Here is a 13,704-nt window from a genome sequence, read left to right as displayed (position 1 = left end):
CCTTTTGGAGGACCGTTTCATCATCTGTAATGAGTACTTGAACTAGACAATCTTTCTGCTTCACATTTTGTGAACTCTAAGTCTGGACTGGCTTCCTGTCTGTTGACTCCCTGTTTTGGGGGTGGGATGGGGAGGAAGCATGAGAGAAGAGTAGATGGGGCAACCAGGTGGTCCCCAGCATCTGGGGAATGTAGCCACCCTCCTTCCAGTGAGGACATGCCTCTCTCCCCACCTTCTTCCCTAATACCCCAGGGGCAGGCAAACCTTGTTCCCAGTCCTTCCACCTGTCCAGGAGTCCAGTCTACTAATTGGTGCCCATCAGACTCTTCCCCTGAGACCTACTCCATTCTTTGGAGGTCGGTCCTCATAACCTCCCCCATGATGGAGCTGAGTCTTCTGCCCTGTTCCATCAAGGACCTGCCCTGCTGTTGATAACGGCCCCAGGAGCTCACAGAAATGGGAAAGAATGGGTGTGGCAACCAGCCTTTCCTTGGGTTGGGGGCGGGGGGCTCATTCACTATGGCCCACGCTGAGGATACTCCCATAAGCAGACAAACTCTCAGCACCCCACACCAACACAGGCAGAAGCCTCAGCTCATCCCAGACTAGGCCCAGGTGATCACAGCTGGCCACCTGACCTGGGCAGAAGTGGAGGTGATCACAGCTGGCCACCTGACTTGGTCTCTTCCCTCAGCCCTGGCCTCACATTCTCCCCACCTCCTCATCACTGTCTTCATGGGTCCCTTTCCTTCTCTTCTTCTTCTTATCTGTCTCCTTCTTCTCCTTCTCTGGAAGGATGTTGTCAATCCAGGCCAGATCGTGCTGGGAGAAGATGAGGTCCAGAAGCCTTCGAACAATGATGAGGCCCAGGATCTGTGGGGAGAGTTCAGAGAAAACCATGGGCTCAAGGATCCAAACTCAGACAGTTTTTTCTCCCTCAGCTATGTTTAGGAACTTTCTCTGGTATCTTTGGAGCCATCTCAAGAGCTCTGACAAAGCATCATTTACCACCTGCCCAGCTTGGTTCCTCTCATCTGGCCTTTCCTCAGTTGAGTGGCAAAGCCTACCAATGAGCCAGGGGACAGAGCCTGTGATAGCTGAGGTGGGGGAGCCAGGCAGAGACCAAGGGCCACAGAACTACAGTTATTCTTTAAATCTGTGATCCTCAAACTTGAGCTTCCATCAAAACACCTGGAGGGCTGTTAACACATACACTGCTGGGGGCTACCCCCAGAGGTTCTGCGTCAGCAGGTCTGGCGTGGGGCCCGAGAATCTGCATCTCTAATAAGTTTCCTAGGAGATGCTGATACTTCAGCATCAGAGACCATGCTCTGAGACCCACTGTCCCTCTGTCCCTATTTCTGAGAGCTGCCAATCTCTCTGTTAACAAGTATAAAGTACACTGAATAAAGTGTACTGGGATATCAGGAATTTTTACAGTAAACTCTAGAAAGTTTGGTTCTGTTCAGCATACACAAATTAAGGGGGGAAAAATGTGTGCTTTGGGGAAGGATTAAATACTGGCCTTTTAACAAACTCAATGGGCCCAGGGTAACTAGTTATAAATATTGCCCCTTCACTCCCAAGAACCAGCCACTAAGTGAAGTCAGGGAGAAAACCAGCCAGGATTTAACTCTGGTTCCTCACTGACCTGCTTCTTGGGAGCAAGTAGAGGTTGAGAGCTGGACAGACCTGGGTTTTAAAAATCCTGGCTCTGGGGCGCCTGGGTAGCGCAGTCGTTAAAGCATCTGCCTTCGGCTCAGGGCGTGATCCTGGCGATCCGGGATCGAGTCCCACATCAGGCTCTTCCGCTATGAGCCTGCTTCTTCCTCTCCCACTCCCCCTGCTGTGTTCCCTCTCTCGCTGGCTGTCTCTCTGTCACATAAATAAATAAAATCTTTAAAAAATAAAAAATAAAAAATAAAAAAAAAATAAAAATCCTGGCTCTGAAAACAAATTAGTGGTTGCTAGGGGCAGGGGTGGGAAGAAGCACTGTCTGTATAGAAATGGCATGAGTGGGGGGCTCCTGGGGGGCTCAGTCAGTTAAGTGTCCCACTCTTGATATCAGCCCAGGGTTGTGAGATCGAGCCCCCTGTCGGGCTCTGTGAGAGGCATGGAGCCTGCTTAAGAGTCTCCCTCTGCCCCCTCCCCCTTGCTCCTGCTGTTGCACATATGTGCTCACTCACTTTCTCTCAAAAAAGAAAAGAAATGGCTTGAGGGAATTTTAGGCGTGACGGAACTGTTCTGTATCATGACTGTGGCTGTGGAACCACTAACCTGTGCATTTGTTTTTTTGTGTGTGTGTGTTTTTTAAAGATTTTATTTATTTATTCGACAGAGAGAGACAGCCAGCGAGAGAGGGAACACAAGCAGGGGGAGTGGGAGAGGAAGAAGCAGGCTCATAGCGGAAGAGCCTGATGTGGGGCTCGATCCCATAACGCCAGGATCACACCCTGAGCTGAAGGCAGACGCTTAACCGCTGTGCCACCCGGGTGCCCCAACCTGTGCATTTGTTAAAACTCATAGAACCACAGAGTGAATTTTACTGCATGTAAATTTTTAAAAAATCAATAGGGGGAGGGTATGGATCTTGGCTCAGGTCCTTTCGGTTGTGCGGTTTGGGTCACTCACACATGCTCTCGGAGCCTCAGTTTTCTCACCTGTAAAATGGGGTAGTAGTACTTCAAGGCTGCTGTGGACTAAATGAAACAGCACTCCACACATGCTAATCGTGCCCATAATTTCCTTTCCTTTCCTCTTGTTACCGCTAAACCCCATGAGGGCCCTGTTGGAGGGGACCCATTCCCTTTCCCTGGAGTGGTGGTTCCCAACCTTGACTGCACATTTATGCTCACTTGCAGACTTACTACAGGCACCAATGCCTCGGTGTCATGGACAGATACTGATTTAACTGATCTGGGGTGAGGCCCGGGAACAAGTTTGAAAAGCTCCCAAGTGATTCCAATGGTCACCCAGGGTTGAGAATCCCAGGTGGGCATATTTCAAATCCTGCCTCTCTGTCCTCACTTTGGCCCCCAGTCCAGCCCTGTACGCTTTCCCGAAGCATTAGCCCACAGGCTCCCGCACTGCCCCCCAACACCCCCCTCTCTATCTGGCCTGGTCTCACGACCCGAATCTTGTTCTGTGCTTGCCTCTGTGACCCTGAGAGAGGCGGGCCATCTGTGACGGCGGATCTCCCCGCCGGGGACGCCTGCCCAGGCCCAATTGGCCGAGCAGGATGGGGAGCCCGCGCCCACCTTACCATGACCGGGAAGATGATGGCGGCCATCGTGGACTTGAGGATCCAGAGCACCGCCAGGCAGAGTATCTGCACCAGCGTGAAGAGGTGGATCCGGCGCAGGGGCACGTGCCGCAGGAAGGCGTGGTCCGGCTGGTGCTTGGCCGGCATCAGGAAGAGCTTGCAGCGTTCCCAGAACTGGTGGAGGGCGCGAGCTCAGCCAGGCAGTGGGGACCCCGCGAGGGAGGGGGCCCTGCTGGGGGCTTGGGACTGCGGGAAGGGGTGGTGCGGTGGGGTCTCATAGAAGGTAGCCCCTTGTCCGGACTAAGAATGCACCGGAGGGGGACTGCAGGTCTAGGAAGACGCACAGGGAGCCCTTAGGGGAGGAGGCCTGAGCCCTGTCTGTGGGGCACAGGCCTGAAGCCGGCCACAAATGGACACTGCCCCCATTCAAGGAAAATGCAACTAATTGCAACACAAAGATATCCAAGACATCTGGTGTATCCTGCTAAATAAAGAACAAAACAAAAGAAAACATTTTCTTCTGCTGGAGTTGCCTTAGAGAAGAAGAGAGATGTAGTGAAAGGCTCACTGGAGTCAGCCCCATCGGTGTTGTGAATCATGAGCCTTTCCCTCGTCTGTAAACTAGGTTTCACGGCACCTATTACACAGATCTCATTACAGAACATCTGTGAAGGGCCTGGCATAGTGATTTTACTTGGCACACAGTATATGGTAGTATCTTTATCACCCTTATTCTTCCGCTGAACTGGGAAAGGAAGCACTTGGGGTTTTGGTAATATGGCAGCAGACGTGGAGAGCTGACTCCGGGGCTCTGTGGGGTGGGGAGAGCTTACCTGGATGCCATTCAGGGAGGCCACGCCCATGTAGAGGAAGACTCCATACAGCACGGGCATGGGGATGTACTGAAAATGAGAGAGGGAAGCAGAGCTTTGGACTGGGTCTTTGCCCGGGGCGGGCTGTTGGCCACCCTGTTCTGTATGACAGCATCTGCCAAGTCACAGAGGCAGCCTGGCCTGCCTTGGCTTTCCCCAAGCCATGAAGGAGCTGGATGTTTAGGGGAACTGAGCCTCTGAGAGCAGATCTGGAGCCAGTGTTGGTGGGGAGGGCTGTCCTGCCCCCTTCTCTTTATGCAGCTGCTCCCCCAGCCTAGACGCCCTGCTGTCCTGCTTCTGTCCCTGCAGCAGCCATGTGGTTTGGCTGAAGACACACCTTCTGGGACGTAAGAAAGCTCCATAGAAACCCCCTGCTTGTTCTTGTCAGCTCCTTTCCCCTCCCAGCCCCAGCTGAGGACCCCACAAAGCTGTATTGCTCTGGGAATCTTTATTGAGCTGACCTCCCTCAGCAGAGCACGTGCTGATTAACAAGAATTACATACCCTACACAATTGGATTTAAAAAAGAAACAAAACAGATGTGCATAGGTAAACCAACCACCACTAATTGCCAACTAATGGCTAATGGTCTGGTGGGCATCTTTCCTTCTGATCATGCTCACAGGTAACTTGTTAGCTTTTTCAAAAATTGGACCATATCACTCATACTGTTCTACAATCATCATTATGACTCTTTAGAAGCCTTTTGAGGTATTTATCCAGTCTCTTTAAGCTATATTTCTGCTTCTTTCATTCTTCCCCCTCCCCCACTTTTTTCTTTTTTCTCTTTCTTTCCCTCTTTCTTTTTTTTCTCTCTCTCTCTCTCTCTCTTTCTTTCTTTCTTTCTTTCTTTTTCTTTCTTTCTTTCTTAAGATTTTATTTATTTGACAGAGAGACAGCCAGCGAGAGAGGGAACACAAGCAGGGGGAGTGGGAGAGGAAGAAGCAGGCTCCCAGCAGAGGAGCCCGATGTGGGGCTTGATCCCAGAACGCCGTGATCACACCCTGAGCCGAAGGCAGATGCTTAACGACCGCGCCACCCAGGCGCCCTCTTTCTTTTTGAGAGAGAGAGAGAGCAAGGGGCCAGGGGTGGGGCAGAGGGAGAGGGAGAGAGAGAATATTTTTTTTTAAAAGATTTTATTTATTTATTCGACAGAGATAGAGACAGCCAGCGAGAGAGGGAACACAAGCAGGGGGAGTGGGAGAGGAAGAAGCAGGCTCATAGCAGAAGAGCCTGATGTGGGGCTCGATCCCAGATCGCTGGGACCACGCCCTGAGCCGAAGGCAGACGCTTAACCGCTGTGCCACCCAGGCACCCCGAGAGAGAGAATCTTAAGCAGACTCCATGTCATGCCCAATGTAGACCCCAATGTGGGGCTCAATCTCACAACCCTGAGATCATGACCTGCACTGAAATCAAGAATCGGATGCTCAACCAACTGAGCCGCCCAGCACCCCCTCCTCCTTCCCTTTATCTGCCCCTTTGACATGTGCCACTGTGAACAAGGCTCTGCCTCGGTTCCAGGGCAGTCATGTTGGAACACGTGGGAAATACAAAGTCCTGTGCTCAACTTTAAGATGCCACTTAGGATGTCCAATAAATAAGTAACCTCTTTTAACATAAGTTAGACTGGGTTCATTTTTTAAACACAAACCATGATTCGGACCCATATGCTGTAAACCTCAATCCAAGACATTTGATCTTAAAGTAAAGAAGGGAAATATGGGCCACTGCTTCATTCCATTTGTATGTGGCTTATGAGATTTTTTGCCCAGTTATGAAACAAAGTAAAAATTCCCATGAACACTATCCTAATCATTCTCAAAATGTGGGAGCAATTGAGAGAGAAATAAAATCTTTTTTTCCCTAAGATTTTATTTATTTATTTGAGAGAGAAAGCAAGTGAGAGAGAGCACAAGTGGGGTAGGGGGCAGAGGGAGAGGAAGAAACAGGCTCCCTCCTGAGCAAGGAAGCCCAACATGGGGCTTGATCCCAGGACCCTGGGATCTTGACCTGAGCCAAGGGCAGACACTTAACCATCTGAGCCACCTGGGTGGCCCACAAAATAAAATCTTAGATAAAAGACTTAGCTATAGTCTGTAATAACACAAATTCTAGATGGCTTAAAACTTCCCTTTGGACCTCATGAGGAGAACTGGGCTAAGTGTTAGAGAATTTGCAGTTATCCATGCCTGATTGAAAAGTCACCCTTCAACCCTAGGAAAATATCTCCTGTCCTGTCATTTGCAGATTCAAACAGCTTGCTTGGCAAATCCCAAAGGTCCATGACATCACACTGACAAGTGATGGGGCTGTGATCTAGAATTCTAGATTAATCCACACAAATCTTCCTAGGATCCCCACAGAAAGCCCTTTTCAAACATTAATGAAACAGTAAAATGGCAAAAAAGGTGCCTCTAGTGTTAGTTTTTTACTCTATGTTGGAGGAGTTGACAATGATCACAATCCCACAAACATAAGGACATTGCAGCCTTCCCATATGATTTGCAGCTGAGACCATGAGAACACCTCATGGGGATCAGAGGGGGAGCTTCTGATATGGCCAGGGGTTCCCCTGAGGCAGAATGCTGAAACCCACGGTCCTGAAGAACAGCGGCAAGGTGCGAGCAAAACATGAACAGAACAGGACAACCCCTCAGGGCTTGGGAAGGACCAGGGATCTGCAGAACAGAGTGTGTAAGGTGTTTATGCCACCTGTCAGAAACGTGGCCACCTCATCCTCCAACGCCCTCACTTGGCAAGATAACCGAAACTTTGCAGATTGGTGATGACAGGGCTGAAGATCATCACTGATCCTCTAGCACTAAAAATCACTGTGTCTCAATCAGTACAACCATCCACTGAGAGAGAAATTTCATCCCTTACTGCTCAAAGTGTGATCTTTGGACCACCATTACTGGCATTGCCTGTGAGCTTGTTAAAAATGGAGAATTTTGGCCTACAGGAGGGGAGTTAAGATGGCGGAGGAGTAGGGGACCCCTTTTTCAGCCGGTCCCCTGAGTCGAGCTGGATAGGTACCAGACCAGCCTAAACAACCACGGAACCAGCCAGAGACGCAGGAAGATGCATCTGGATCTCTACAAATGAACATCTCCAGCGCTGAGTATTGAGGTACAAAGCAGGGAGCCGTGAAACCGCGCACAGATATCGGAAGATAAACGGAAGGGGGAGGGAGCCGCCGCGTTCGGGCGCTGGGAAGCGGTAGCCACTTGCACGGGAGAGCGGGCGGGGCTCACGGACGCACCCGTGAGAGAGCGGACTGAGACCGTGAGCCGGGGAACACGCGACCAGACTGAAACGGAGCTCGGAGCTCCTGTGTGCTCACTGGAACCAGGCTGAGACCGGGAGCTCCGGGAGCGCGTGGGGGCGGCTGGCGGCTGGCAGCGTTAGAAACACAAAGGACAGAGACGCGCCGGCCCTGGAAGTGAGGGCTGGGACGCCGGGTGTGGGGCGCACATCCCGGGACGCTGCAGGGTTGAGCAGCACCAACAGAAACAGAGTTAAAGTGGCCAGAACCTCAGTGGAGAACGGTCTGCAATCCCTCTGTTCTGAGACAGAGGCTGAGATTCGGCCACTGCTGCTCTGACTCTCAGAAGAGGCACAGCAAACCCCCAGGGAAAGCCGCCAGAGAACAAAAGCCTGGAAATACCGGCTCACAGTGCGCCCATCCCCATCCCCCCTCGCAGGGGACACGGAGACTCTACCCAAACAGGGCTGCCTGAGTATCGGCGCGGCAGGCCCCTCCCCCAGAAGACAGGCTGAAATATCAAGAAGCCCACATCCCTAAGATCCCTATAAAACAAGGGCGCATGGCCTGGGTCCTGGTCAATAATTTGGGCTCTGGACAACCCCGCAACCTCTCCTCATCAGAATGACGAGAAGGAGAAATCCCCCCCCAGCAGAGAAAAGACAATGAGTCTGTGGCCTCTGCCACAGAACTAATGGATATGGATATAACCAAATTATCAGATATGGAATTCAGAGTAACAATGGTCAAGATGATGTGTAGACTTGAAAAAAGTATTAACAAAAATTTTAATGAGAATATGGAATCTCTAAGGGTGGAAATGAGAGTGAATCTGGCAGAAATTAAAAATTCTATGAGCCAAATGCAGTCAAAACTAGAGGCTCTGACGGCCAGGGTGAATGAGGCAGAAGAACGTATCAGCGAATTGGAGGATGGGTTAGTAGAAGAGAAAGCTAAAATAGAATCTGGACTGAAAAAAATCCATTCTCATGAATGTAGGTTACGGGAGATTACTGACTCAATGAAACGTCCAATGTCAGAATCATCAGCATCCTCGAGAGGGTGGAGAAAAACAGAGGTCTAGAAGAGATATTTGAACAAATTGTAGCTGAAAACTTCCCTAACTAGCAAGGGAAACAAACATTCGTGTCCAAGAGGCAGAGAGGACCTCTCCCAAGCTCAACCACGACAAACCTACACCACGTCACGTCATAGTACAGTCGCCAAATAATGAATCCAAGGATACAGTATTGAAAGCAGCCAGGGCAAAGAAATTTCTCATGTACCAAGGCAAAGGTATCAGAACTACATCAGACCTGTCTACACAGACCTGGAATGAGAGAAAGGGTTGGGGGGGCATTTTTAAAGTTCTTTCAGAGAAAAACATGCAGCCAAGGATCCTTTATCCAGCAAGGCTGTCATTCAGAGTTGATGGAGAAATAGGGGTGCCTGGGTAGTGCAGTCATTAAGCGTCTGCCTTCGGCTCAGGGCGTGATCCTCATGCATGAGGATCGAAGAGCCCCACATCAGGCTCTCTCTCGCTAGGAGCCTGCTTCTTCCTCTCCCTCCCCTCGCTGTGTTCCCTTTCTCACTGGCTGTTTCTCTGTCAAATAAATAAATAAAATCTTAAAAAAAAAAAAGAATTGATGGAGAAATAAAGACCTTCCAGAATCGCCAGTCATTGACAAATTTCGTAACCATGAAACCAGCCCTACAGGAGATATTAAGGGGGGTTCTATAAAAGTAAAAAGGCCCCAAGAGTGATACAGAACAGAAAGTCACAATCTATAGAAACAAAGACTTACTGGCAACATGGCATCATTAAAATCATATCTCTCAATAATCAGTCTCAATGTAAATGGCCTAAATGCTTCCATAAATGCCACAGGGTTGCAGATTGGATAAAAAGACACGACCCATCCATTTGCTGTCTACAAGAGACTCATTTTGAACCTAAAGATACATTCAGATTGAAAGTAAAAGATGGAATACCATCTTTCACGCCAATGGACCTCAAAGAAAGCTGGGGGTAGCAATTCTCATATCAGACAGGTGGATTTTAAACTAAAGACTACAGTTAGAGACACAGAAGGGCACTATATTATTCTTAAGGGCAAGTATCCAACAAATTGAATATGACAATTATATATATATGCCCCCAACAGAGAGCAACAAGATACACAAAGCCAACTCTTAACCAAGAATAAAGAGACATATAGATAAAAATGCGGTAAGGACTCCAGCACTCCACTATAAGAAATAGAGGCACCCATGCAGAAAATTGACAAAAGAAACAAGGGCTTTGAATGCCATATCGATGAGTTGGACCTCATAGATATATATAGAACACTACCCCAGAACCAAGAATACTCATTCTATTCTAATGTCCATGGAGACATTCTCAAGGAACAGACCATGTTCTTGTGGTCACAAAACAGGTCTCAACTTGATACCAGACTGAAATTATTCCCTGCATATTCTCCAGACCTAACGCTCTGACATTGGAACTCCCACAAGGAAAATTTGGAAGAAACTCAGAAACACTTGGAGACTAAGAACCATCCTGCTCAGGAATGATTTGATAAACCAGGAAATCAAAAATCAATTTAAACAATTTATGGAGACCAACGAGAATGAAAACACAACGGTCCAAAACCTATGAGATACTGCAAGGCAGTCTAAAGGAAATATAGCCATCAAGCCTCCGCTCAAAAGAATAGAAAAATCTAAAATGCAGTTTTATATTCTCACCTCAAGAAGCTGGAACAGCAACAGAGGGACAGGCCTAATTCACGCACGAGGAAGCAGTTGACCAAGATTAGAGCAGAAATCAATGAATTAGAAACCAGGAGTACAGTAGAGCAGATCAACAGAACTAGAAGCTGGTTCTTTGAGAGAATTAATAAAATTGACAGACCACTGGCAAGACTTATCCAAAAGAATAGAGAAAGGATCCAAATTAATAAAATTATGAATGAAAAAGGAGAGGTCACAACCAACACCAATGAAATTGGAAGGATTATTAGAAACTTTTATCAACAGCTTTATGCCAATAAACTAAGCAATCTGGAAGAGATGGAGGCCTTCCTGGAAACCTATAAACTACCAAGACTGAAACAGGAAGAAACTGATTTTTTAAACAGGCCAATTAATTATGAAGAGATTGAAACAGTGTTAAACAACCTTCCAAAAAACAAAACTCCAGGCCGGATGGTTTTCCTGGGAATTCTACACAAACATTCAAAGAAGAAATAATACCTATTCTCCTAAAAGCTATTTCAAAAAATAGAAACAGAAGAAAGCTACCAAACTCATTCTATGAGGCCAATATTACCTTGATCCCCAAACCAGGCAAAGACCCCATCAAAAAGGAGAATTACAGACCGATTTCCCTAATGAATATGGATGCCAAAATCCTCAACAAGATCCTGGCTAATAGAATCCGACAGTACATTAAAAGGATTATCCATCATGACCAAGTGGGATTCATCCCTGGGATGCAAGGGTTGTTCAACATTCGCAAATCAATCAATGTCATAGATTTTATCCAGAAAGAAAAACTCAAAAATCATATGATTCTCTCAGTAGATGCAGAAAAAGCATTTGACAAAATACAGCATCCTTTCCTGATTAAAACCCTTCAGAGTGTAGGGATAGAGGGTACATTCCTCAATCTCATAAAAACCATCTATGAAAAGCCTACAGCGATATCATTCTCAATGGGGAAAAGCTGGAAGCCTTTCCCTTAAGATCAGGAACACGACAAGGATGCCCGCTCTCACCACTATTATTCAACATAGTACTAGAAGTCGTTGCAACAGCAATCAGACAACAAAAAGGGATAAAAGGTATCCAAATCGGCAAAGAAGTCAAAATGTCTCTCTTCGCAGATGACATGATACTCTATATGGAAAACCCAAAAGAATCCACTCCCAAACTATTAGAAGTTATAGAGCAATTCAGTAATGTGGCGGGATACAAAATCAATGCTCAGAAATCAGTTGCATTTCTATACACGAATAATGAGACTGAAGAAAGAGAAATTAGGGATTCCATCCCATTTACAATAGCACCAAAAACCATACGTTACCTTGGAATTAACTTAACCAGAGACGTAAAGGACCTATATTCTAGAAACTATAAATCACTCTTGAAGGACATTGAAGAAGACACAAAAAGATGGGAAAATATTCCATGCTCATGGATTGGAAGAATTAACATAGTTAAAATGTCCATGCTACCCAGAGCAATCTACACTTTCAATGCTATCCCGATCAAAATACCGATGACATTTTTCAAAGAACTGGAACAAATAGTCCTTAAATTTGTATGGAACCAGAAAGGCCCAGTCGCCAAGGAACTGTTGAAAAGGAAAAACAAAGCCGGGGCATCACAATGCCGGATTCGAGCTGTACTACAAAGCTGTGATCACAAAGACAGCATGGTACTGGCACAAAATAGACACATAGACCAATGGAACAGAATAGAGACAGAAATGGACCCTTGGCTCTTTGGGCACCTAATCTTTGATAAAGCAGGAAAAAACATCTGGTGAAAAAGAGACAGTCTCTTCAATAAATGGTGCTGGGAAAATTGGACAGCTACATGCAAAAGAATGAAACTTGACCACTCTCTCACATCATACACAAAGATAAACTCCAAATAGATGAAAGACCTCGATGTGAGACAGGAATCCATCAAAATCCTAGAGGAGAACATAGGCAGCAACCTCTATGACATCGGCTAAAGCAACCTTTTCATGACACATCTCCAAAGGCAAGAGAAACAGAAGATAAAATGAATTTGTGGGACTTTATCAAGATAAAAATCTTCTGCACAGCCAAGGAAACAGTCAGAAAACCTAAGAGGCAGCCCACGGAATGGGAGAATATATTTGCAAATGATACTACAGATAAAAGACTGGTATCCAAGATCTACAAAGAACTTCTCAAACTCAATACGTGAGAAACAAATAAACAAATCATAAAATGGGCAGAAGATATGAACAGACACTTTTCCAATGATGACATACAAATGGCTAACAGACACATGAAAAAATGTTCAAAATCATTAGCCATCAGGGAAATTCAAATCAAAACCACACTAAGCCATCCACCTTACGCCAGTTAGAATGGCAAAAATTGACAAGGCAAGAAACAACAATTGCTGGAGAGGATGTGGAGAAAGGGGATCCTTCCTACATTGTTGGTGGGAATGCAAGTTGGTACAGCCACTCTAGAAAAGTGTGGAGGTCCCTTAAAAAGTTAAAAATTGAGCTACCCTATGACACAGCCTTTGCACTACTGGGTATTTACCCCAAAGATACAGATGTAGTGAAGAGAAGGGCCATATGCACCCCAATGTTCATAGCAGCATTGTCCATAATAGCTAAATCGTGGAAGGAACAAGATGCCCTTCAACAGATGACTGGATTAAGAAAGTTGTGGTCCTTATATACAATGGAATATTACTCAGCTATCAGAAAGACAGTTCTCACATTTGCTGCAACATGGACGGCACTGGAGGAGATAATGCTAAGTGAAATAAGTCAAGCAGAGAAAGACAGTTATCATATGATTTCTCTCATCTATGAAGTTACTAAGGAACTAGGAAGATCGGTGTGGGGAAGAAAGGGATAAAAGAGGGGGTAATCAGAGGGGGAATGAAGCAGAGACACTATGGACTCTGAGAAACAAACTGAGGGGCTTCAGAGGAGAGTGGGGAATGGGATAGGCTGGTGATGGGTAGTAAGGAGGGCACGTATTGCATGGTGCACTGGGTGTTATACGCAACTAATGAAACATCAAACTTTACATCAAAAACCAGGGATATACTGTATGGTGACTAACATAATATAATAAAAAAATTTTTTTTTAAATGGAGAATTTTGGGTCCCTACCCAGACCTACTGAATCAGTATCTTTTTTTCTTATTAAGTTTTAATTCTAATTCCAGAATAGTTAACATACAGTGTTATATTAGTATCTTTAACAAGATTCCCAGGTAATTATATATATATATAATATTATATATTATATATTATATATATATATATATAATTACCTGGGAATCTTGTTAAAGATTATATATTATATTATATTATATATATATATAATATATATATACACACACACACATACACATATATACACACATATATATATACACACATACAAATAAATATATATATGATATATAAATAAAAAGAAAACATTTTTTTCCTTTTTTTAAAGTAGGCTCCACGCCCAGCATGGAGCCCAATGAGGGGCTTGAACACACAACCCTGAGATCAAGACCTGAGCT

General features: G+C 46.0%; 1 protein-coding gene across 1 annotated transcript in view; it reads right to left on the bottom strand.

Moving 5' to 3' along the window:
• The window catches only part of SLC4A5 (solute carrier family 4 member 5), a 90,416-nt gene that overhangs the window by 6,121 nt on the left and 70,591 nt on the right, over positions 1-13,704 (bottom strand). The window contains exons 21-23 of the mRNA XM_040623308.1: positions 4,096-4,164; positions 3,263-3,436; positions 718-873 (exon numbers count right to left, since the gene is read on the bottom strand). Of these exons, the coding sequence (XP_040479242.1) occupies positions 718-873; positions 3,263-3,436; positions 4,096-4,164 (399 nt within the window). The remainder of the gene's footprint in view (positions 1-717; positions 874-3,262; positions 3,437-4,095; positions 4,165-13,704) is intronic.

The sequence above is a fragment of the Ursus maritimus genome, unplaced genomic scaffold, assembly GCF_017311325.1.
Source record: "Ursus maritimus isolate PB19 unplaced genomic scaffold, ASM1731132v1 scaffold_6, whole genome shotgun sequence".
In the NCBI taxonomy this organism is placed as follows: Eukaryota; Metazoa; Chordata; class Mammalia; order Carnivora; family Ursidae; genus Ursus; species Ursus maritimus.
Note: the sequence above shows the minus strand (reverse complement) of the source record. Positions and strands in the feature narration are given on the sequence as shown.